Raw genomic sequence first — 25289 nt, 5'->3', positions numbered from 1 at the left:
CAAGGCCTTCTCTATGAAAACCCAAGTGTCACTCTCAAAACAGTAAGAACACTAAACCTGACCACCTTCCTTCCCATGGAGGAGGGAGAACCCGACCATGACTGTTCCGAAGTAGTGGATGAAGTCTACACCAGCCGCCTGGACCTCCAAGACCAAGCTATGACAGGCCCAGAGATCACCCTGTTCAGCCATGGGAACAGCATTTACAAGAGAGCAACCGAAGAGCAGGATATGTGGTAACCACAACCACCGAAGTTCTGGAAGCCAAGGCCTTGCTGGAAGGATGGTCAGCACAACGAGCTGAACTGTATGCCTTAACCCGAGCCCTCATCCTTAGCAAAGGTAAATGAGTTAACATCTACACTGATTCCCTTCACTACTGTGCATGTACACGGGGCCATCTATAAAGAAAGAGGCCTCCTTACTGCTGCAAAGAAAACTATCAAAAACAAGGAAGAAATACTAAAGCTTCTTGAGGCCGTATGGCTGCCAGACAAGGTAGCTATCCTACACTGTAAGGGACATCAGAAAGGAGATGAGCCCATAACTCAAGGAAATCACCTGGCTGACAAAACAGCCAGAGCGGCCGCCTGTGGTGACCCAGGTGAAGCTTCTACCTACACTATGACTCTTGCGCCCCACAGGGAAGCCTCCCCGCCCCTGTACACAAACAATGAAAGAAGTTGGGCCTCGACAGAAGGGGGCACACTAAGCAAAGAGGGATGGTGGGTCATGCCAAATGGACACATCTTTGTCCTGTCATCTATGGGAAAACACCTAGTCAAGGAATATCACCAACTCACACACCTAGGGAAAACTGCACTAGAGGCCCTCCTCAAAAAGAACTACTATATCAGCCAGCCTCTGGTATTATGCCAGGCGTCAGTGAATAATGTGTAACGTGTGCCAAAAACAATGCTTGGTCTGCCCCATGGCCCCTGCCTAGCACGCAAAGGATGGGGGTCACCCCTTTCAAAGACTTAGAGGTGGACTTTACTGACATACAACCAAATAAAGGGTTCAGGTACCTCCTTGTAATAATCTGCACATATTCAGGATGGGTTGACGCATTCCTGACCAGAATGGAACGAAGCCGCGAGGTGGCCAAAGCTCTTCTATGGGAGATTGTGCCTTGATTTGGTCTACCCTTAACCATACACAGTGATAACAGGCCTGCATTTGTGGCAGACATTATACAAACCCTAACAAAGTCCCTCAACATTACCTGGAAACTGCACACTGCTTACCGACCCCAGAGCTCAGGGAAAGTAGAGTGGATGAATCGCACCCTCAAGGAAACCCTGGCTAAGTTCCACCAAGAGACTAATCTCCCATGGCCAGATTTACTGCCGCTGGCCCTCCTGTGTGCCTGATGCAACCTGGGGCACTAAGATTCTCCTCTTTTGAGTTATTTTATGAGCGACCCCCTCCCCATGTTTAGGAAAACTCCCAGGACACCTACACCATATTGGAGACAAAGGAATAAGAGAATAGCTCCAGACCTTGGGGGCAGTCCTAAATAAGTTACAGAGATACACCATAGAAAGGGCCCCAATTTCCTTAGGGACCCCCGTTCACCTCTTTCAACCAGGAGACTCTGTGTGCACAGATTGGAAGAGGGAACCTCTTAGACCACGGTGGACTGGGCTCATACTGTCATTCTAACAACTCCTACAGCCCTTAAAGTTTCAGGTATCGCCCCATGGGTCCATCACTCCAGAGTTAAGAAGGCCAACTCAGAAGAACCCACAACCTGGTGAAGTGATCCAGATCCAGTCAACCTACTTAAACTGACCCTCAAAAGGGAAATTGGCCACTGAGACCTCCAGCCCTGCTCCAGCCACACCCGGAAGATGGCTGGCCTGCGCAAGGCAGAAGCTTGAGGAATCAACATGTGAACCTAGCTGGGGGGTTTGGATGCAACTCTGCTAGCCCTTGCCCCTTACTGGTGTCATAGCCCTGATCTTACTTCTTACTGTTGGGCTGATAGAGACTGCACTAACAAGTTGGACATGGGACAAAAGATGCATGCCAGGGGCGCCTGGATGGTTCAGTTGGTTAAGTAGCTGACTTCAGCTCAGGTCATGATCTCACAGTTCATGAGTTCGAGCCCCACAACAGGCTCTGTGCTGACAGCTCAGAGCCTGGAGTCTGCTTTGGATTCTGTGTCTCTGTCTCTCTCTGCCCCTCCCCTGCTCATGCTCTCTCTCAAAAATAAATAAACATTAAAAAAATTTTAAAAAAAGATCCATGCCAGGTCTCACATACCTCCTCTGGATGGGAGGATTATTAAGTATTGCTTGTATATTACGATAACCTCTCTCACCCTCACAATTGCCGCTTACCCACTTTGCCCCCAGGATTGTTATATAACAATAAGGGGGTCAAGGGCATTCAGTACCTTCACCTCCCTCCACAAAGATTGCTACAAGGGAAAAACACCCACTCTCTGTCAGTCACCCGGTGCCCCAAGGACTAAGTATTGGACCATAGAGATAACCCAAAATGTCAGGGACCCATGTCACAACAAGAGCCTCCAGAGAGGGAAGCGAGCTTGCTACACTTACCTTCCTCAATGAGGGATCTCAGACGGGGGAGGGATGCCAGACAGGGCCCTTCAAAAAGTTACAAAGGATACCCAGGATAGGGTAATATAAGCCATAAAGGTGACCACTCCCCTGACAGCCTACCAAGGTTTGACCTTTCAGCCCTCAATCAGATGCTTACCAATTCCCCACTCCAGCATTGGGCCAACACTACTCTATAACTCCTCCATAAAATAGATAATCACACCCAAACCTGCTGGATGTGCTTGCCGCTCAGCTCAGCCGGAGGGCTTACTTAGCCACTCCTATCCCTTTGACCTCTAATTCAGCCTACCGATGCTTAGAGGCCAACTGGACTCAGATGTTATTTCCTCTTCCTAACCCCAGAGATATCCGTGTACACTGAAGATCAGCTCCTAACAGCCTTTACCCCCAAGTTCCGGGCTAAACGGGCAATCCTGCTACCCATTCTGATAGGCGCAGGAATTGTGACAGGAATAGGAACCAGAATAAGGGGCACGGGTTCATCCATAGGACTGTACCATAGACTATCTCAAGAGATAAATGAAGACATGGAACGGGTGGCAGATTCTCTGGTAACCTTACAAAGCCAAATAAACTCTCTGGCGGCAGTGACCCTCCAAAATAGGCAAGCCCTCGACCTCCTCACTTTAGAAAAAGGAGGGACTTGCATCTTTCTGGGGGAAGAATGTTGCTATTTCATAAACCAGTCAGGAATAGTTACAACTAAGGTTCAGGAACTCAAGGAAAGAATTCAACATAGACAACAGAAAAGTATCAATCAATGGAAAGGATGGGATCTCACGGATTGGGCATCCTGGCTTCCTGCCCTGGCGGGGCCCCTCCTCTCCATAATTTTACTTGTATCCATCGGCCCCTGTATACTGAATGCTGTGGTACATTTTATTGAAAACACTGTTGCTCGCCAAACTACTGCACATATCTTAGCCTTCTAAGAGTACCAACCTGTAGGGGCGCCTGGGTGGCGCAGTCGGTTAAGCGTCCGACTTCAGCCAGGTCACGATCTCGCGGTCTGTGGGTTCGAGCCCCGCGTCGGGCTCTGGGCTGATGGCTCGGAGCCTGGAGCCTGTTTCTGATTCTGTGTCTCCCTCTCTCTCTGCCCCTCCCCCGTTCATGCTCTGTCTCTCTCTGTCCCAAAAATAAAAAAATAAAAAACATTTAAAAAAAAAAAAAAAAAAAGAGTACTAACCTGTAAAACTGAAAGGTGATGCCTACTAAAAGTTTTTTTTTTAAAGGCATCAAGGGGGGAATATTGGAGAAGTGAATAAAGTATGCCAAAGATGGCCAATGGAGTGAAAACAAACTCTGGTCTCTAGCTTAGAGACCCCTCCTCCCGGTTCTTCTTCTTTTCGTTTACTGTGTGCAAAACACCCCCTCCCCCCGCCACACACACAAATATGGAGGCTGATAACTATAAATTGCCCTCCCCACTGGAATTCAGGGCTCAGATCTTTGGAGAAACAGTCTCCTACGAGACCGCAGTTGTTAAATAAATCTTTGATCCACCAAGATCTCCAAGTGCCACTTGGTTTTTCCACCAGCGTTCCAGCCTGGTTCTGTAACAATATACCATGGGGTTGGGGGAGATAAAGTCAAGAGGAAGTTTCTAGAGGGATTTTCATATGTTCAAGAAGACTCACACATTACTAGAGGCCTAACTGTTGTCAGGCTAAAGTTGTTTTCACCTCTAGCAAAGCATTAACATTAAGACAGTAGGGAGTTCCTGGAGAAATGGGATACTCCATATTTTCTTAAAGAATTGTCAATAGGTAATAATGAAATTTAATGCCATGTGCCATTTCCTTCTTGCCTTTGTTGCCCATATCACTGGGGGGGGGGGGGGTGACAATAGGGCTCCTGGAAACTAAATATAGGTTTCTGGAGATTAGGCTTTTGATAAGATTCCCTTTTTCTCCTAATTTACTAGGACATAGGTACACTGATGGAGACTCACATCCTGCCAGATTGTGATCTCCATCAGTTAACCATTTGTATTCTTTCCTTTCCTTTGTTCTTGGGCAGCCAGGGGTGCCTAAGGAATATCACACAGATCCCACCTGGGGCTCAGGGAGCATGCTAGCATGTGCTCTGCCCTCAGCCTGCCTTGTGCTCCCTCATCAGGAACACTCTCCAGTCCACCTTTGGAGATGGGGGAGGGGAAGGGTGTCTTACCCTGTGCCAGGGCCTGGTTGGGTCCCTGCGGGGGACAGTGTCTGGGCTCCAAGAGCAGCACAGGGTACACCCTGTCCTTCCGTGCCGGGAACCTCCTCTTTCACCTCCCCTCCTTTCCTTGTCCCTTTGGAGAACCACAAAGCAGCATGGGCTCTGTTGATATGAGGCATTCTCTGCTTTCATCAGATACAGAAAAGGGGTACCACCCCAGTTACCCCACCCTGCACTTGGCCCCAACTGAGAGGCTTCTGGAGGTCAGAGATGACAGCTGGTCCAGATCAGAGACCCTTGTCCTCACACAGTACTAACCAGGGAGAAGAGAGTGTGGAGGGAATCAGTGTCCTTGCCAGAGATGTGGAGATATGGGGAATGCATCCTCCAGCCTCCTGGACCTTCCTGCCCCTCATCTTGCATAATCCTGACCTGGGGGAAGGGCAGAAAGCTCGCCATGATCTTCAGCATGAGTTGCTGACAATTGCCTCACCCTTCCTGGATTTGGCAAAGGATAAGTCATTCCACCCTGGGGTGAGCCATTGGCCACAGAGACCATAAATAGCATCCCCCCAGAAGCCTCCTCATTCACCTCCTCTTTCAGCTGATATCCAGAGTGGTGCCAGCTTCCTTGGCCCTGAAGTCATGGCCTTAGGTCTCCTGTGGCTGGGCCTTGTCCTGCTGGGGGCCTTGCAGACCCAGGCCCAGGATTCCACCCCAAACCTGATCCCAGCCCCGCCTCTGCGCAGGGTCCCTCTGCAGCCTAACTTCCAGGATGAGCAGGTAAGGGGCCCAAGGGGCAGCTGCAGGCAGGCCCTGAGAAGAGTGTGAACAGAGGGGAGGAGAGGCAGGATGGGCTCAGGCTTTAGCTCAGTCTACCCTCGGGTTCCCTGATGGAAGGCACACCCCATGACCCCATCCCCACCCAACCTTGGTGACAAGATGGTCAGCTGAGCACAACTATGTTGGTCCACACTCTCTTCCATAATCCCCGCAGCCCATGCAAGATGGGATCATCTTCAGGGCCTCTACATGATGAAGAAACTGAGGCTCAGGGAAGCCAGCTGGCCACTTGCCAAGTGTCACCCTGTCCCTGACACACTAAGGGCTCCCCCCTGACCAGATGGCTCCAGCTCCAGCTAGCTTCTTCAGCCCAGCCTGTGTGGCCAGTCTGGGTCCCAGCAGCCCAGTTAGAGGGCTTCTGGTTGAGGCCTAGGCTGCCTAGAGATGCCTGCAGGGATGGAGCAGGAGGGCCCCCTGGGGCTGCTCCTGGCTCTGCCTATCATCAGCCCCCATTGTAGTTCCAGGGAAAATGGTATGTCTTAGGACTGGCAGGGAGTGAATTTAATAAAGAAAAACACAGCCAGTTTAAGATTTACTCCACCACTTACGAACTAAATGAAGACAACAGCTACAATGCCACCTCTACCCTGGCCTGGTGAGTACCACCACCTCCTACAGGAACATGGGGGGCCTATAGGGCTGCTGTGGGGGTCCAAGAGGCAGACTGATGACATAGCCGAGCGGCAACCAAAGCTGAAAGATGATAATTCATCCTACCGCTGGGTACTGGATCCCTGTATTTATATCTTCTCTCATTCACTAGATCAACATTTCGTGGTCACTTCAGCACAGACACATGACAGTTCTGTGGATGGACACAGACTGTCATCAGGAAACAAGACAAAGAAAGAATAGGTGTCCTAGAATGGGAGGAGGGTCACTGGATCCAGCCTAGAATCCTACCTAGGGCTTTGTCAAGAGCTTCCAGGGAGGTGGTCTGTGGGATGGGCCTTGAGGAACCAACCTGCATCAGAAGGAGGCCTGGGACCTTCGTGGCAGGACTGCTGGACTGAGTCAGAGAGAGCCACTTCAAGAAACAGCAAGCCATTGCATGGCTGCCCTGAGCAGGAGCTGATGAGTGGTCGGGAGAGGGGGGTGACCACAGTGGCAGGGGTCTCAGGTACTGCTGAGGAGTGGGTGTGGCTGCAGCAGGAAGAGGAATGATGGTGTGCAGCCCAGGAGGCTGATCAGTCATAGGTGGAAGACGACCAGAGCAGGGGCAGATTAGGACCTAGAGAGGGGAGTCAAGGATTATGCAGCACCCCTGGGTTTCTGGCTCTGGCACTTGGGGATGCGGCTAGAGCATCTGTCATGGAAGAAGCAGAAGAAGGGCAGGTGTGGAGAGATCGGCTCTGAGGTGCCAGGGGAGATGGGATGCAGGTGAGAGGTCAGGTTTGGCCCAACAACTAAGGGAGTGTTGGCATCCAGCAGACTGGAGTCTCAATGGTGATTCCCCCAAGAGAGTTTAAAGCAGGAGCCCACAAGATAAGAATAGGGGACAGGGGAGCCTAGGTGGCTCAGTTGTTTAAGAGTATGACATTGTCTCAGGTCATGATCATAGTTTGTGGGTCTGAGCCCCACGTTGGACTCTGTGCTGACAGCTCAGAGCCTGGAACCTGCTTTGGATTCTGTTTCCCCCTCTCTCTGCCCTTCCCTGCTCATGCACGTACACTCTCTCTCAAAAACTAATGAAAATCTAAAAAAAAAAAAAACAAAAAAAAGAATAGGGGACAAATGCCTTGGTTGGCAGGGACAGTATGGTGGGAAGGCTACCAAGGGGAAACAGCTCCGAAGAAGGAAGGACAGGAGGTGTGGAGGGAGAGTCTGAGTAGGTCAGGTGGGTAAGAGCACAGTAGTCAAGGACAGGCAGGGATGGGTCAGTGGGGAACAGCCAGGCACATCTCTGGGGTGGGGTGCAAGCCTACTGCTGTGGGAGGGTGGGCTATCACCCTCTCACCCACCCATATTTTGCTTCCACAGGAACCAGACCTGTGGCCACTGGCTCAGAACTTTTATCCCAACTTTGTGGCGAGGCCAATTCACCCTGGGCAACATTGAGCGTGAGTCCTGAATGGGGTGGGTCCTCAGGGGCATGAACCTCCCTGTCATCCCACACAGAAGCAATCCTATGGAGACGGGAGAAGAATCAATAGCTCCCTCTGCCCAGTTAGGGCAGACTGAGATCTCATCATCCACCATACAGGATACACTGGAATCCAGAGGTACATTTTACGAGTGGCAGCCACAGACTACGTCCAGTTTGCCATGGTGTTCTTCAAGAAGATTTACAAACACCAGGAGTACTTCAAGATCACCCTTTATGGTGAGTCTTGCCCCTCCTGGAACCAGGATCTTGGTCATGTTGGAGGAGAAGAGGCCCGTGACACCCAGCTCCCAATGTGCCCTTCACCCCAGATCTGGGAGGCAGGAGAGGGGTCTTTCCACAGAACCCCTCAGGAGGAAGGGGTCTGAGGCATCGTTCATGGGTTCCACAATATTTATGGAGCTTTCACCAGCCACTCACCAGCCATCCTGACCACAGGGAGGACCAAGATGCTGACCCCTGAGCTGAAGGAAAACTTCATCACCTTCGCCAAATCCTTGGGCCTCACAGATCACCACATAATCTTCGCTATCCCCATTGGTAATCACCAGGTGGAGAGAGGAGAGGGCCGTATGGGAACTGTCCAGGCCTGATGTTGCCTCACTATGGAAGGGGGAGAGAGGAGGGATGCAGACCTCTGCCATGGTCACTGGAGTCTCAGGATCCACTTTGGTTTCAGGAAGACGCTGCCACAATCAGGGTTCTGGGTCCCTAGTGTTCCTCCCTCACCCTAGCTCGGGCCTGCCCACATGAGAATTGCAGGCATGGGGCAAAGCTTCCTCAGTCTCCTTGCCTGGCCACCTCCCCTTTTGCCTTGGGACTGGCTCACCACTGACCTAGGAGGTGCCCTTGTCTTCAGGCAGCCTGGCCTGGGCAGGTAACTCCCAAAGCCTGAGGGTCTGTCAGGACTCAGCAGGTAAACAGGCAGAAGGCTTGGTGCCCAAGCAGGAACTTGGCTAGGCCTCACCTTCCTCCTTTGAAGAACGGGTGTCACCCAGGTCTGCTTGTCCTCAGGCCTCTCCCCCAGTCCCTGCTCCATCATCCAGCCTTCTGCTGTACCATCCACAAAGGGAACCCCCAGAGCTTCTGTGGCTGGACTAGGCTGAGGCCCAGGGTAGCCCAGGGGTAGTGCAGGGGTTCTGGAGGTCAGGGATCCCACACACACCCCTGCCCATGCTGACCACTCTGTCCCACACAGATGAGTGCATGGATGAGTGAGCAAGTGTGTGGTAAGTATGGTTGGAGTGGGGGCTGATGGGAGCCAGGGTGCAGCTGGGAGGGGGTCCCAGGTCTGCCTTTGTCCAACCTTCCCAGCACTGCTGTCCTCTTTATTGCCCTGACTCCCTCTCTGGTGCCCTCTGGCTCTCTCCACCACATCTTCTTCACATTGACCTCTGCCCAGGGCAGCGCCCAGCTGTCACCACCAACCTGGACACCACTGAGAGAGCCAGGAGACCCTTCTCAATGCACAGCCCACCAGCTGCTCCCCAGGCTGACCTGCTCATGAACCCCCTCCTTTCTTGCTAAATAAACACATGTCCCCTGGTCCTCAGTCTGTGCTCCTTGACCTCTGGGCTCTCTGAGAGGGAAAAAAATCAAAAGGCAGGCTCCTATTAGCATCACTCCCAGGAAATGTGGTCCCCAGCAAGGTATGGAGGCCACAGAATCAGTGTCCAGCTCTGACTGAATACTTCTAGCTCCCAACTCCAGGACCAGCCCCAGACCAGCAGCTGCCCTCACTTGCCCCTGCCTCCTAGCATACTGAGGGGGCACATCTCACACTCACATTCAGCCATCTGCAGCAAACCCAATGGCAAAGGCCCAGCCAGGGCCAGGCAGCTGGAGAGGGTTGGGGGGTCAATGTGCTGTCACCCCCACTTCACCAGTGATGAAGTTTTAGGGCTATGGTGCAGGGTCTGGAGCCAAGGACAGAGAAAGAATTCTTAAAGATGTTTTGGTGCAAAAAAGTGATTTTATTAAAGTAAGGGGCAGGACCCATGGGAAGAAAGAGCTGCTCTGGGGTTGTGAAGAGTGTCTGGTTATATACTCTGGCTTTGGAGGAGGTAAAGTCAAGGGAAGTTTTTGGAGATTTTCATATGATAAAGAAGATTTACAGAATACTGGAGGCCTAACTATCATCAAGCTGAGGTTTTTTCCCTCTAGCAAACATCAATATTAAGACAGTAGGGAGTTCCTGGTGAAATGTTCTTCTCTGCCAGCCTCAAGTATTTGTCAATAGGCTGCAGGGTATCAGGAAATTTAATGTTACCTGACATTTCCTTCTTGCCTTTCTTCCCCCAAAATACTATGAGGAGTGATGTTGGGACTCCAAGAAACTGAGTCTATAGGTTTCTTGTTGTTAGACTATTGATAAGATTGCCTGTTTCTTATAATTTACTAAGATATTTGTAAACTGATGGGGAGTCATTTCCTACATGACTGTGATCTCTATCAGTTAACCATTTGTTTTCTTTCCTTTCCTTTGTTCTTGGGCAGCCAGGAGTGCCTGAGGAATGTCACACACATCCCACCTGGGGTGGGGAGGGGTAATGCTAGCTTGTACTTTGCCCTCAGTTTGTCTTATGCTCCCTTATCATATCCCCCATAAACAATTCTGACCCTTACATCTTTAAGGTAGTTGGAGGTGGAAGGTTTCATCTTCTGTAGCTTCTTCTTGCTCAGTAAGGGAATAGAGATGTCCCTACCTATGAGTCAATATTGATCAGTTGGGGAACATATAGAAGAGTTACAGAAGGCAGAGACACCTGGGTCTAAGACGGACAATGAATATGAACCTCCTTGAGTAGAAAAGATCATTTGTTGGCTTGAAGTTATTGTAGTGATGGAGTCTTGTCACCAGGCAGAGAGACAGGGGAGAAAACAGCCAAATGTAGTTAGAATAACAAGAACAGCCCAAATAAATGCCCTTTGGTAATTGATGGAAATCCTCAAGTCCAGGAGTTTAACCAATCATGAAAGGAACAGGAGGAATTCTTTAAAGCACCAATTTGAGTATTCTGGTAATTTAGAAATCCAGAAATATTTGTGCAATAGTCTAGAATGTATACTGATGAAGTTTTGGGGTGTTGGTGGGGTGGTCCTGAGCCAACGGCCAAGAAAGATTTATGGAAGACGTCGCTGGTGGGAAAAAAAATGATTTTGTTAAAGCACAGGGACAGGACCAATGGGCAGGAAGACCTGCATTGGGGTTGTGATGTTTAACTAATTATATACCCTTAGGTTGGAAGGGGGTCAGGAATAGAGTAAGTCTCTAAGGTATTTTGGAAGCAAGGTTTCCAGGAATTTGAGGGGGCTCACTGTTGGTAGCAAATGCCACTTATCACCATTGAATAAAATTTCAATCATGAGACTCTTCAGATGCATATCAGGGGCCATAAGCTTGGAATATGATTGCCAGCATATATCTTGGGGCAGTTGAGAGAAGGAAGTAGACTTACAGGACCCTCAAGGTTGGGATAACGTTGAGCTAAGGTTCTCTTTGCCCCTAGCAAAGGGTCATCATAAAAGCAGCTGAGATCCTAGAGGGAGGTCACTCTGCTGGTTTCAAGGACTTGTAAATGCAGTAAAGGCATTTAATTTTTTATTTGTCTTACTCCCCCATCACCATGGCAAGCACTTAAACACCTTTTCTCTGTTCTTGAGCCCTCAGAAGTCTTTGAATATCACACATATTCTACTTGGGGTGGTGGTAGAGGAGGATGTGCCAGCCTGTTTTGCCCTCAGCTTGCCCCACATTCCTCATCATATCCCCCCTGAGCAATTTTGACCCTTAAATATATAAGGTTGTTGAAGGTAGAAGGTCTCACTTTTTGTAGCTTCTTCCTGCTGAGTGGGGGCATAGAGTCATCCCTACCTATGGGTCAGTATTGGCCTGTCAGAGAACAAAAATGGTAATTAAGGGGGCGCCTGGGTGGCACAGTCGGTTAAGCGTCCGACTTCAGCCAGGTCACGATCTCGCGGTCCGTGAGTTCGAGCCCCGCGTCGGGCTCTGGGCTGATGGCTCAGAGCCTGGAGCCTGTTTCCGATTCTGTGTCTCCCTCTCTCTCTGCCCCTCCCCCGTTCATGCTCTGTCTCTCTCTGTCCCAAAAATAAATAAACGTTGAAAAAAAATTTTTAAAAAAAATGGTAATTAAGGTGAGACAGCTGAACCCAAGGTAGATAATGTGTATTTACCTCCCTGAGTAGAAAGGATCGTCTCTTGGCTTGAAGTTATTGTAGTGATGGAGTCTTGGTACCAGGAAGAGAGACATGGGAGAAAACAGCAAAACATAAGTAGAATAACTAGAAAGCTTAGTTCAAGTGAAAAGTCCTTTGGTAGCTAACAAAAATTCTCCAGCCCAAGAGTTTAACCAATCACTAAAGGAAAAAGAGGGGTTATTTAATGCGACAGTTTGAGTATTCATGTTAGTTAGAAATCCAGAAATATTTTTGAAGTACTCCAGAATTTATACACACCGTTTTGTTCTTATGAGAATATAAGTTCCACCTTGTGCAGCACTTAAAACATCTAACACCATTCTGTGTGTTTTGTAGAAGTGTTTTATCAATTTGGGTTGTCTTAGTGTTTAGTAATATAATGTTATTTTGAGAGTCATTTAAGGCCTTAACTGTGTAACAGGTGGTGTATTAGTTTTGTTTAGTAAGCCAGCAGGTAATTAATAAGAGATACTTTTATAGAAACAAGAAAAATGCAGGTTAATGCTTAGAGCAGATTACAAACCCAGTGTCTCCCAGTGCTGCCAGCATGAATTTTACATGTTAGGTTTGAATGCTTGTGGGAGCAGGCAGTAGAAATCAGATTGATCTTTCTGGTTTGTAACTCAAATGTCTGTGGTGATCCTTGTGAAAGGCCCATTGTAAGAAGGAACTGTTAGTAGAAATTGAGAAAGGAAGATGAAAAAGAAAGGTACAACCATCCTAAGAGAAGTTTGAGATTTTCCATAGGTTCACAGGAATAAAAAGGCACATTAGTTTGCTCATTGATTTCCCCTGTAGAGGGTACAGGTTTTATTTTAGACATAAGAGCACATGAAGTGTGCCCCTCTAAATTTTTTTGCAGTAGAAGTACATGATATGACCCAGTAGGGGCTCTTTCATTTTGGAGTTAAATCCCCTATTGTATTGGACTTTAAATCTTTAAATAAACCAGGTGTTTTGGGTTTATATGGGTTGGGTTTCTAGTAACTGTCAGATCAGGTTTAAGAAGGATATGTTTTGCATATTCATTTAGAGATTTAGGAATTTCACATACATTTGAACAGTTCCAGCATTTACCCAAACAATATCACCTAAGGTTTATGACGATTTAACAGGGTCTTCACTTAACATACCGAATAAAAAGTCCTCCTTGATCAAAAAGACTTTCTTTACAATTGAGATCCTGGGTCATTTGTTAAACCTTAGAAAGTGATAGAGCACATCTGAAATGGGATTCCGATCATTACAAATCTTAACGCTTTAAAGTATTTATTTAACCAAGATGGCAATAAGAGATTCCAAAAGCAAATATGTAGGGTTATATTGTTGTTAGCAAAACCTAGGTCCTTTAACAGTGAGAAATTTTAACTAAGTGGTCAAAGACCTGATAAAGACATAACCTAAAGCTGTCGTTTTCCCAGAAGTCAAAAGAGAAAACAATCCTTTGTACATTATTTTATCAAGAGCCTAACAATCCAAAAAAATTGTCTTTTAACAGAGAGAAAAGCAGAATTTCAACCTTATACAAGTGTACTTTTAAAAATCCATTCTTTGCAACTTAGTCTATCCAACCACATGTAAAATTCCTTTACAAAGATTTCCCTTCATGAACCTTCTACAACTTTCTGTTTTATTCAGATTTTTCCCCAAGCCATTTTTCTCCAAACCAGTCTCATTTAGGACAAAACTATTTTCTTTTACTTGCAATAAAAAATGTATTTCCTTTTTTCCTCTCTTTTTTTACACATTGCTACTTTTTTACATATACAGTTGCTATTCTTATTTCCATCAGTCCTCATTATGTTTAGCAGAATTTTGACTCTTAGAAACGTTAGTCTCCAGCAGAGACTAAGTATACCCAAGTGTAAACTGTTACACCAGAATCTTTAGAAGGCAAATTTATGAATCAATTAATCACAAACCATGTTTTCCAATAGACCCAAATGTTCTTAGTTTCTCTGCAATAAGAAGTCAAAAGCACAAACCTACATTCAGTAATCAATGCTTTAGCACTCCATTCTATTTGGAAAAGACCTAGATATCCAATGAATTCAATCCCGTTTATCCAAGTGTCAGATTACCAAACTTTGAAAGCTATCTTAACAATTATCCATGAAAACTTTGAGATACACAAAATTACCCTTTATTTTAAGTCATCTTGTTGCTAACAAATTGCAACAGAGACAACATGAGTTTATTTGACCTTTAGGAAACCTTGGTAGAAAAAAAAAGTTTTATATTTAATTCTGATAACTCTAAACACATGTCTGTCTTAGTTAAACCAATAAACTTAAATAAGCTTAACCACAAACAACATTCCACCTGCGTTTGCTTAAAGGACAATTTGTTCCCCATTGTCACATTTTACCTGGGACGATCCAAGGGGATGCTCATTGCTCCTTGACATCGAGAGTGGGAGGGTGGTATAGAAGCCAGTTATGTACATCCCATGGAAGGTGATGCAGAAACAGGAAGAAGGGGAGAGGTAAAGTGCCAGAACAGCAGAGAAAGACGATTCCTGGTTCTAAACCTTGTCAGCTCTAAAAGAAGAGACCCCATGTTTGTTTGTTTTCCACCAAAGTGGAAATAAAGGAATCTATGTCAGGGTAGAGAAGACAGGGGATTTCCCCGAAACAAAGGGACTTTAGGCAGCTGCCTAAAGGGAATATTTGCGTAAAGGGAATATTTTTTAAGTCCCTGCCCAAGGTAGACTAACCACAGTTGGCTCCAAATATAGTCATTAATTCAGGAAATGAGTGAGGGAGAGCCTCCCCATCTATTAGGAGGAGGAACAGAGAGAAAGAGTCAGCGTGCCCTTTGTCAAGGATGGTCTGTGTTTCTTCTAGCACCTGAGTCCCATCAGGAGGCCTGTTAGGACATCCACTATGCCAGGAGGGAGTTTACTAGCCACACACATTTGGGCAAATGCATTCTATAAGAGGCCTTTTGGTTCGGGTCCTTAAAGCTGTGAAGGCCTAGACCTCAGGTACCTCCGTCCATTGACCCTGTTTTCTGCAGAAGAAATCTAACTGCTAGATTCTACTAAGGTCATGCAATGTTATGGGACATCAGTCCTTTCCTAAATTTTGCAACCCAAATTGTTTTCAGTGGGTTGAAAAGGCATCCCAAGGGAGAGTTTGGGGACTGATGAGAAGCTCCCATCCTCTTTCTAGAGAGAGAAAAGCAGAGATGGTCCATTACCACGAATATCACCCCCACCTCCCAGATGGTGTCCCACGTGCAGGATATATCAGAGGTTCCTGAGGTGTCAAAGTGACCCGAGGCATACCTTGAACAAAATTGCTATGATCACTAACCAGCCCTTAAGGGCCTCTGTAGGAGGGATACTGGCATCCCCCCACTTTCCCATTGCATCCTAGGCTACAAGTAGGTGTCAGCAGATGGACCTTGCTGAGAAGGCTGAAGAAACCATTTTTAACTCATGGAAAACACTGGAAAAGTATTACAAAGGGGAATTGCCCAATTTTGTACTTTAGTAATTAATAAGGAACATTGACTGAAAACAGTGACGGCAGAAACCCATCATGATCTAATCTACATGCCAACACATACAGTCTTTCAGCCAACTTCCTAGGAAATGGTCCCCAGTTGTGTTTAAATTCAATCAGTTACTAGTTCTATGGGTTTCCAGGGGAGGGCCTACAGCCAGAAGTGGCTAGATCAGGGATGTAGATGGGATCACTTTAGACCAATGAGGAGGAAACCTCACACAGGAGTCTTAAGATTTGCATCTGTGCTAGTCACTTAGGTGGCTGTCCCCTGTCCAACACAGACAACTATGTATAAGAACAGGAATAAAGAGAGAGCACAAGACTCTGGGTCTTTTTTACCATTCTGGCCTGGGTACTCACTTCCAGCCGAAAGGCAGGCTTTCTCCTCCCCATAGAGTAGCCACGAGCTAGAGGATTACAGACTGAGCAAGGGACAGGAAAGTGTTGCAATAAGATCATACTCCTTGAAATTCCTAAAATAAGAGTAAAGGAAGAAAAGAGAAAGTACTCACCAAGTTTGCACCAAAGCTCAGGGACCAGATTAAAGGACTCAGACCCCCACATTGGCGCCAAAAGATGAGGTTTTAGAGTGGGGTGGGTGGCAGGTTCCAGAGCAACAGACAAGAAAGAATTACTGAAGACAACTTTGGTGCAAAAAAAAAAAAAAAAGTGATTTTATTAAAGCACGGGGACAGGACCCGTGTGCAGAAAGAGCTGCACTGAGGTTATGAAGAGTGACTGGTTATATACTATGAAATTGGGGGAAGTAATGACGAACTGGAGAGAGGCCTCCAGAAGGACATTGACATGCTAATGAGGACTCCTAAGATACTTGAGGCCTTGCTATTGTCAAACCTAGGTTGTTTTACCTCTAATAAGGCATTAACATTAGGAATGGTAGGGGTTCCTGGAGAAATGTTATGCTCTGTATTTGCCTCAAGTATTTGTCACTGGGCTGCAGAGTACCAGAAACTTAATTTTACCTGCCATTTCCTTCTTGCCTTTCTTCCCCACATCACCATGGAGGTTAGGGTCTTAATAAGGGCTCCAGGAAATTGAGTCTATGGGCTTCTGGAGGTTAGACTATTGATAAATTGCCTTTTTCTTCTAACTTACTAAGATATTTGTAAACTGATGGAGACTCATGTGCTGTATGACTATGATCTCTATCAGTTAACCATTTGTTTTCTTTCCTTTCCTTTGTTCTTGGGCACCCAGAGGAATGTCACACATATCCCACCATGGCAGAGAGGTTTCTAGCTTATATATAGCCCTCAGCTTGCCTGATGATCCCTCTTCACCCAGAGTTGCTTCACTCAGAGCCCACCACCCAAAGGCCAGGCTAGGGGAGCTGGTTCCCCAGAAGCAGGTGGAAGAGCCCATGAGGTCTCTGCGAGTCTCATCTGAGGCCAGGGAGAACCTAAGGTCAGCCTCAGATCAGGCATTTGACAGCTCTGACTCTCGTGGTGACATCTAGGAGACACTGCCCGGGGGCTGGGACTCATCAGGCCTCCCATGGACAGCTAATCCCCCATGCGGAAACTGCTTCCCTCCAGGACAAAGCTGGGATCAGCCATGGCAGGAACACTTTTGGGGGGCCCAGGCCTAGCCCCTGGGCTCCACAGTTGAAGACTATGTCCAAAGATGTCAGATGGTATCAGTGGTTTCCTAAAAATGAGGCTGAGTCCTAGCACTCACTGTGACCCAAGGTACCTGGTGTCCAGAGTGGCAGGGTAGAGACACCCCCCCCCCCTTGGGCCCCAGCCACCATCACTTTTCATACATGCAGATGCATGTCTCCCATTGTCCCCCACCAGGATAGATCAGAGACTATAGCCTCAGATATCTGCTCTGTCAAGCTGTCTCATTTGTGGCTGCCATGCCCAGCTTGGGGTTTCTGTCTACTGGGCCCACAGGAGGGGCCAAGTCCTTAGGGTCAGCTGAGGTCTGGGTCCACCCTACCAATGGGGCATGAATGAGGGGAGGGACTGACTTAACGTGGGAATGTTGTGTCTTTGGAATGGTGGGGCTTTGGATCTGACAGCCATGAAAGAATTCTGGAGACATCTTTGGTGCACAAAAGGTGGTTTTATTAAAGCATGGGGACAGGACTCTTGGGAGAAAGAGCTGCACTGGGATTGTGAAGAGTGACTGGTTATATACATTGGGGTTGGGGAGATAAAGTTAACAGGAAGTTTGTAAAGAGATTTTCATATTCTCAAGAAGACTCACACATTACTGGAGGCCTAGCTATTGTCAAGCTAAGGTTGTTTTCTCCTCTAGCAAAGCATTACCATAAATACCGTAGAGAATTCCTGGAGAAATGTTATACTCCATATTTGCCTCAAGTATTTATCAATGGGTTGCAGTTCATAACGAAATTTAATGCCATCTGCCATTTCCTTCTTGCCTTTGTTCCCCATATCATAAGGGAGGTGGGAGGGTGATGTTGGGTGTCCAGGAAACTGAGTATGGGTTTCTGAGGATTAGGCTATTGATAAGATTCCCTTTTTCTCCTAATTTACTGGGACATAGGTAAACTGATGGAGACTCACATCCTGCAGGACTGTGATGTCTATCACTTAATCATTTGTTTTCTTTCCTTTCCTTTGTTCTCAGGTAGTCAGGAGTACCTGAGGAATGTCACACATATCCCCTGGGGGGAGGGGCATGCTAGCATGTGCTTTGCCCTCCACTTGCCTTATCCTCCCTCATCACAAACATTGCCCAGTAGACCTTCAGTGGTAGGGGGAGGGGAAGGGTTTTTCACCCTTGTCAAGGCCTGGTGCGGGTCCCTGGGAGGGCCAGGATCTGGGATTCATGAACAGCATAGGGTACACTCTGTCCTTCCCTATGAAGAATGTCAACTTTCAGCTGCACCCCTTTCCCTGTCCCTTTGGAAGACCACAAACAGCATGGGCTCTGTTGGCACAAGGCATTCTCTGCTTTCATCAGGTACAACAAGGGGACCCCACCACATATAGCCCACCCTGCACTTGGGCCCCAGCTGAGAGGCTCCTGGAGGTCAGAGATGACAACTAGTCCATATCAGAGATCCATGACCACACACAGTGCTAACCAGGGGGAAGAGAGTGTGGAGGGAATCAGTGTCCTTGCCAGAGATGTGGAGACATGGGGAATGCATCCTCCAGCCTCATGGACCTTCCTGCCCTTCATCTTGCATAATCTTGACCTGAGGGAAAGGGCAGAGAGTTTGCCATGATCCTCAGCACGAGCTGCTGGCAATTGCCTCACCCTTCAGGATTTGGCAAAGGATAAGTCGCTCCACCCTGGGGTGAGCCATTGGCCACAGAGACCATAAATAGCATCCCCCAGAAGCCTCCTCACTCATCTCCTCTTTCAGGGAATATCTGGAGTGGTGCCAGCTTCCTCAGCCCTGAAGTCATGGCCCTAGGTCTCCTGTGGCTGGGCCTTGTCCTGCTGGGGGTCCTGCAGACCCAGGCCCAGGATTCCACTCCAAACCTGATCCCAGCCCCACCTCTGCACAGGATCCCTCTGCAGCCTGACTTCCAGAATGAGAAGGTAAGGAGCCTGGAGTAGCAGCTGCAGGGAGGTCCCAGGAAGAGTGTGAACAGAAGGGAGGAGAGACAGGATGGGCCAGGCTTTAGCTAGGTCTGCCCTCGGGTGCTCTGATGGAAGGCACACCCCATGTTCCCATTCACACCCAACCTTGCTGATAAGAGGGTCAGCTGAGCAGACTCCCCTGCTCCACACTCTCTTCCATAATCCCCCCAGTCCATGCCAGGTGGGAACATCTTCAGGCCCTCTACATGATGAGGAAACTGAGGCTCAGGGAAGCGAGCTGTCCACTTGCCAAGGGTCACCTTGTCCCTGACACACTCAATGCTCCCACCTGGCCTGATGGCTCCAGCTCCTGCTGGCTTCATCAGCACAGCCTGTATGTTTATGTCCCTGCAGCCCAGTTAGAGGGGCTTCTGGTTGAGGCCCAGGCTGCCTGGAGGTGCCTGCAGGGATGGAGCAGGAGGGCCCCCTAGGGCTGCTCCTGGTTCTGTCTATCATCAGCTCCCATTGTAGTTCCAGGGAAAATGGTACATCATAGGATTGGCAGGGAATGAAATTAATAAAGAAAAACACAGCCAGTTTAAGATGTACACCACCACCTACGAGCTGAAAGAAGACAACAGCTACAATGTCACCTCTACCGTGGTCTGGTGAGAGCTACCAGCAACTAGGAAGCATGGGGGGCCTAGAGGGCTGTGGTGGGGGTCCAGGACTCAGACTGATGATATAGCTGAGGGGTGACCAAAACTGAAAGATGATCATTCATCCTACCACTGGGTACTGGATGTCTGCATTTAACTTTCTCTCATTCACTGGATCAACATTTCGTGGTCACTTCAGCACAGACAGAAGAAAATCCTGGGGATGGACACAGACAGACATCAGGACACAAGATAAAGAGAACAGGGGTGACCTAGAATGGGAGGAGGGTCACTAGATCCACCTAGGATGTTCTCAAGGGCTTCCAGGGAGGTGGACTGTGGGCTGGGCTTTGAGGAACCAACCTGTGTCAGAAGGAGGCCTGGGACCTTCGTGGCAGGACTGCTGGACTGAGACAGAGAGAGCCACCTCTTAAAGAAACAGCAAGCCATTGTATGGCTGCCCTGAGCAGGAGCTGATGAGCGGTCTGGAGAGGGGTGGTGACCACAGTGGTGGGGGCCTCAGGTACTGGTGAGGAGTGGGTGTGGCTGCAGCAGGAAGAGGAATGATGGTGTGCAGCCCAGGAGGCTGATCAGTCATAGGTGGGAGATGACCAGAGCAGGGGCAGATTAGGACCTAGAGAGGGGAGCCAAGGCTTACCCAGCTCCTCCTGGTTTCTGGATTTGGCACTTGGGTATGGGGCTAGAGCATCTGTCATTGAAGAATCCGAAGAAGGGCAGGTGTTGGGAGATCGGCTCTGGAGTGCCAGGGGACCAGATGTTGGCCCAACAGCTAAAGGAGTCTTTGGCATCCAGCAGACTGTAGCCTCGGTGGTGATCCCCCTGGCAAGGTTACAGCAAGAAGCTGCAAGATAGGAATAGGGGACAGGGGCGCCTGGGTTGCTCAGTTGGTTGGGCATCTGACTTTGCATTAAGTCATGATCTTGCAGTTTTTGAGTTAGAACCCCGGTTGGGCTCTGTGCTGACTGCTCAGAGCCTGGAGACTCCTTTGTATTCTGTGTCTTCCTGTCTCTCTGCCCCTCCCCTGGTCATGCTCTGTCTCTCTCTTTCTCTCTCAAAAATTAATGAACATCTTAAAAAAGTAAAAAAAAAAAAAAATAATAGGGGACAAATGCCTCAGGTTGGGGGTTGAGTATGGAGGGAAGGCCACCAAGGGGAAACAGCCCCAAAGAAGGAGGGAGAGTAGGTGCTGGGGGAGAGTCTAGGCAGGTCAGGAATCTCAGGGCAGAATAAGCAGGGACAGAGAGGGTGGGCTCAGTTGGGAAGAGCCAGGGCCATATGTAGGGTGGGTTGTGTGCCTCCTGCTATGGCAGTGTGGGCTGTCACTCTCTTATCCACCCATCTCTTGCTTCCACAGGAAAAAGGCCTGTGACTACTGGATCAGAACTTTTGTCCCATGTTCTCGTCCAGGCCAATTCACCCTGGGAAACATCGAGCGTGAGTCCTGAGTTGGGTGGGTCTCTGGGGCACGGACCTCCCTGCCCCTCCACACAGACGCCATCCTGTGGAGGCCGGGAAGGAAGTAATAGCTCCCTCTGCCTGGCTAGAGCAGGCTGATCACTCACCATCCACCATACAGGTTACATTGGAACCAAGAACTACACTGTCCGAGTGGTGGCCACAGACTACAACCAGTTTGCCATGGTGTTCTTTGAGAAAGTTTACAAAAACCAGGAGTTCTTCAAGATCACCCTCTATGGTGGGTCTTAACCCTTCTGGGACCTTGCTCTTGGCCATGCTGGGGGAGAAGAGGCCCATCGCACCCAGCTCCCAAGTTGCCCTTCACTGCAAGCCCAGGGAGGTGGGAGAGTGGTCTTTCCACAGAACCCCTCAGGGGGAAGGGGTCTGAGGTGTCTTTCATATATTCTACAATATTTATGGAGCTTTCACCAGACACTCACCAGACATCTTGACCACAGGGAGGACCAAGGAGCTGCGTCCTGTGCTGAAGGAAATCTTCATCAACTTTGTCAAAACCCTAGGCCTCACTGATGAGCACATCATCTTCCCTATCCCCAACGGTAATCACCAGCTGGGGAAAGGAGAAGAACATATGGGGACTGTCCAGGTCTGATGTTTCCTCACTAGTAAAGTGGGGAGGGGAGTGACCCAGGCCCCTGTTGCAGTCACTGGAGTCCCAGGAGCCACTTTGGGCTCAGGGAGACCCTGCCACATCACGGGTTCTGGACCCCAAGTGTTCCTCCCTCACACAAGCTTGCGCCTGCCCACATGAGAATTGCAGCACTGGGGCCATGTCTCCTCAGTCTCCTTGCTTGGTCACCTCCCCCTCCACCCAGGCATATGTGTCCTGGGTCACCTCACCTTTGTCCTGGGGCTGACTTACCACTGACTTGGGAGGCACCCTTGTCTTCAGGCAGCCTGGCCTGGGCAGGTGCCTCCCAAAGCCTGAGGGTCTGTCAGGACTCAGCAGGTAAACAGGCAGAAGGCTTGGTGCCCAATCAGAACTGTGGCTGGGCCTCACCTGCCTCCTTTGGAGAACAGGTGTCACTCAGGTGTGCTTGTCCTCAGGCCTCTCCCCAAGTCCCTGCCCCATCATCTAGCCCTCTGCTGTACCATCCACAAAGGGAACTCCAGAGCTTCTGTGGCTGGTCCAGCCTGGGGCCCAAGGCAGCCGAGGGGCGGTGTAGGGGCCCTGGAGGTCAGGGATAGCACACATATACCCCTGCCCGTGTTGACTATTCTGTCCCCCATAGATCAGTGCATGGATAAGTGAGCAAGCGTGCGGTAAGTATGGCTGGAGTGGGGGCTGGTGGGAGCCAGGGTGCATCTGGGAGGGGGTCCCAAGTCTGCCTTTGTCCCACCTGCCCAGCACTGCTGCCCTCTCTATTCCCTTGACTCCCTCTCAGGTGCCCTCTGGCTCTCTCCAGCCCATCCCCCTCACACCAGCCTCTGCCCACAGCATGGCCTAGATGTCCCCAACAGCCTGGACAGCACTGAGAGAGCCAGGGGACCCTCCTCACTGCACAACCAACCAGCTGCTCCCAAGACTGCCCTACTAATGGAACCCCTCCTTGTTCGCTAAATAAACACATATCTCATGGTGCCAGTCTGTGCTCCTTGACCTCTGGGCCCTCTGAGAGGTTAAAGAACATAGGGCAGGCTCCTATTAGCATCTCTCCCAGGAATTGTGGTCCCCAGCAAGGGATGGGGGCCACAGAAGCAGAGTCTAACTCCGACTGAACACTTCTAGCTCCCAACTCCAGGCCCAGCCTCAAACCAACAGCTGCCCTCACTTGCCCCTGCCTCTAGCACACTGATGGAGCACATCTCACCCCCATGTTCAGCCACCTGCAGCAGGTCAATGGCAGAGGCCCAGCGAGGGCCAGGTGTGAGGTTATGTCACCCCACTTCACCAGAAATGAAGTTTTGGGGGTAATGGGGGGCATCCTGGGCCAAGGGCCAAGAAAGTATTCTTGAAGATATCTTTGGTGCAAAAAATAGGATTTTTTAAAGCACAGGGACAGGATCCATGGGTAGAAAGAGCTGCACTGGGGTTATGAAGAGTGACTGCTTATATATTCTGGCGTTGGAAGAGGTAAAGTCAAGGGAAGTTTTCTAAGAGATTTTCATATGCTAATAAAGAAGATTTACAGAATACTGGGCACCTAGCTACTGCCCAGCTAAGGTACTTTTTCCCCTAGCAAAGCATTAGCATTAAGACAGTAAGGAGTTCCTTGAGAAATGTTCTTCTCTGCCAGCCTCAAGTATCTGTCAATGGGCTGCAGGGTATCAGGAAATTAACATTACCTGCCATTTCCTTCCTGCCTTTCTTCCCCATATTACTATGAGGGGTGATGTGGGGGCTCCAGGAAACCGAGTCTATAGGTTTCTGGAGATTAGGCTATTGATAAGATTGCCTTTTTCTTCTAATTTACTAAGATATTTGTAAACTGATGGAGACTCGTGTCCTGCATGACTGGGATCTCTATCAGTTAACCATTTGTTTTCTTTCCTTTCCTTTGTTCTTGGGCAGCCAGGAGTGCCTGAGGAATGTCACACACATCCCACCTGGGGTGGAGAGGGGTAATGCTAGCTTGTACTTTGCCCTCAGCTTGTCTTATGCTCCCTCATCCTATCCCCCATAAACAGTTTTGATCGTTACATCTTTAAGGTAGTTGGAGGTGCAAGGTTTCATCTTCTGTAGCTTCTTCTTGCTCAGTAAGGGAATAGAGATGTCCCTACCTATGAGTCAATATTGATCAGTTGGGGAACATATAAAAGAGTTACAGAGGCAGAGGCAGCTGCATCCAAGGTGGACAATGAGTACGAACCTCCTTGAGTAGAAAGGATCATCTGTAGGGGCGCCTGGGTGGCTCAGTCAGTTAAGCATCCAACTTCAGTTTAGGTCATGATCTTGTTATGCCCAGAATTCGTGATCCCCAAAGACCACTAGGGAGCCGAGTCTGATGCAAAAGCAAAAGAGCCTTTATTTGAGCTAGCTCGAGCTCAATCCCCTACCTGCACCGACGCAGCGGTGAGATACCAGAGAGAGAGAGCAAAATTTCAAAAGGACAAAGGTTTTATTGGGGCCTAGGGGCAGTTGGTGAGGTAATGGTTGTGGCCTCAGCCGATTGGCTGGGGAAGGGTCTGAGTCCTGTTAAGCAGGTGGGGGGGGGGGTTACTCAAGGGGAGGAGGTGTGGTCAAGGTGAAGGACACAGAACAAGATGGAGTCTGCCGGCGTAGGCCTGCCCTTTCATTCCCCCCTGTCATGTAGCTTACGGACCCAATCATGGGACCAGCTGCATTTATGGTGGCAAGGGGAACAGAATTTGGAGGTTTACACAAAGTTCTGGGAACCAAGTGTCCCTGGGGTGGCTCTGGGAGGTCTGATTAAGTATTGTCCCTGAGCTGGTGTCTATGATCTGCCAGGTGATGTTTTGGGGGGCGTGAGCAATGACAAGCAGAGTTAACAGAGTTACCAATATTAGGTGGGTCGAATGTGCTGTAGCTTGAGCTTGAGCGGATTGTGTTGGTCCCGACTGACGGCCCATCGCGTGACGACGTCCTTCCGGATCGAGGAGGAGTCCGCTGGCCGAACATGGGTGTGATGGACCCAGGTCGAGATGCCGTCTACTTTGAGAGTGGCGGGGGTTGTCAGCACCACTATGTAGGGTCCCTTTCAGCGCAGCTCAAGAGTCTCTCAGTGGTGCCTCTTGATGTAGACCCAGTCTCCCAGCCTGTACTGATGAGGTGTCGGGGTCGGGCCAGCCTCGTAGATGGCACAGAGGCGTGGCCAAATGTCCTTGTGCGCCCTCTGGAGCCCTCTCAAGGAAAGAAAAAGTTCTTGATCTTTAAACTCAGCAAGAAGTTCAGCTCAAAGGTTGGGAATAACAGGGGGTGGCCTGCCAAACATGATCTCGTAGGGAGTAAAACCCAGAGTGTAAGGAGTGTTTCTAACCCGGTAAAGGGCATACGGTAGGAGAGTCACCCAGTCCCCACCAGTCTCCATGGTTAATTTGGTAAGGGTCTCTTTTAGGGTTCTATTCATTCTTTCTACCTGTCTTGAGCTCTGGGGCCTATAAGCACAATGTAAGTTCCAGTTTGCCCCCACCGCCTTGGCTACTGCCTGTGTTACCTGCGAGATAAAAGCTGGTCCATTGTCTGATCCTACCATGGCAGGAAAACCATACCTGGGTA

At 49.0% G+C, this 25289-nt stretch overlaps 2 protein-coding genes across 2 annotated transcripts; both read left to right on the top strand.

Moving 5' to 3' along the window:
- Positions 1-5361: 5361 nt before the first annotated feature.
- LOC125150801 (neutrophil gelatinase-associated lipocalin-like) lies at positions 5362-9211 on the top strand. The gene is made up of 7 exons (XM_047831160.1): positions 5362-5534; positions 6053-6189; positions 7575-7654; positions 7798-7917; positions 8137-8238; positions 8897-8927; positions 9101-9211. The coding sequence occupies exons 1-6, from the start codon at positions 5397-5399 to the stop codon at positions 8914-8916; spliced, it is 597 nt and encodes a 198-aa protein (XP_047687116.1). The 5' UTR covers positions 5362-5396; the 3' UTR covers positions 8917-8927; positions 9101-9211.
- A 9622-nt stretch (positions 9212-18833) lies between these two features.
- LOC125150803 (neutrophil gelatinase-associated lipocalin-like) lies at positions 18834-22364 on the top strand. The gene is made up of 6 exons (XM_047831162.1): positions 18834-18971; positions 19485-19621; positions 20988-21067; positions 21210-21329; positions 21550-21651; positions 22345-22364. Exons 1-6 carry the CDS (start codon positions 18834-18836, stop codon positions 22362-22364), a joined length of 597 nt encoding a protein of 198 aa, XP_047687118.1.
- Positions 22365-25289: the final 2925 nt, after the last annotated feature.

This window comes from Prionailurus viverrinus, chromosome D4, assembly GCF_022837055.1.
Source record: "Prionailurus viverrinus isolate Anna chromosome D4, UM_Priviv_1.0, whole genome shotgun sequence".
NCBI lineage: Eukaryota > Metazoa > Chordata > Mammalia > Carnivora > Felidae > Prionailurus > Prionailurus viverrinus.
This window is presented reverse-complemented; position numbering and strand designations above follow the sequence as displayed.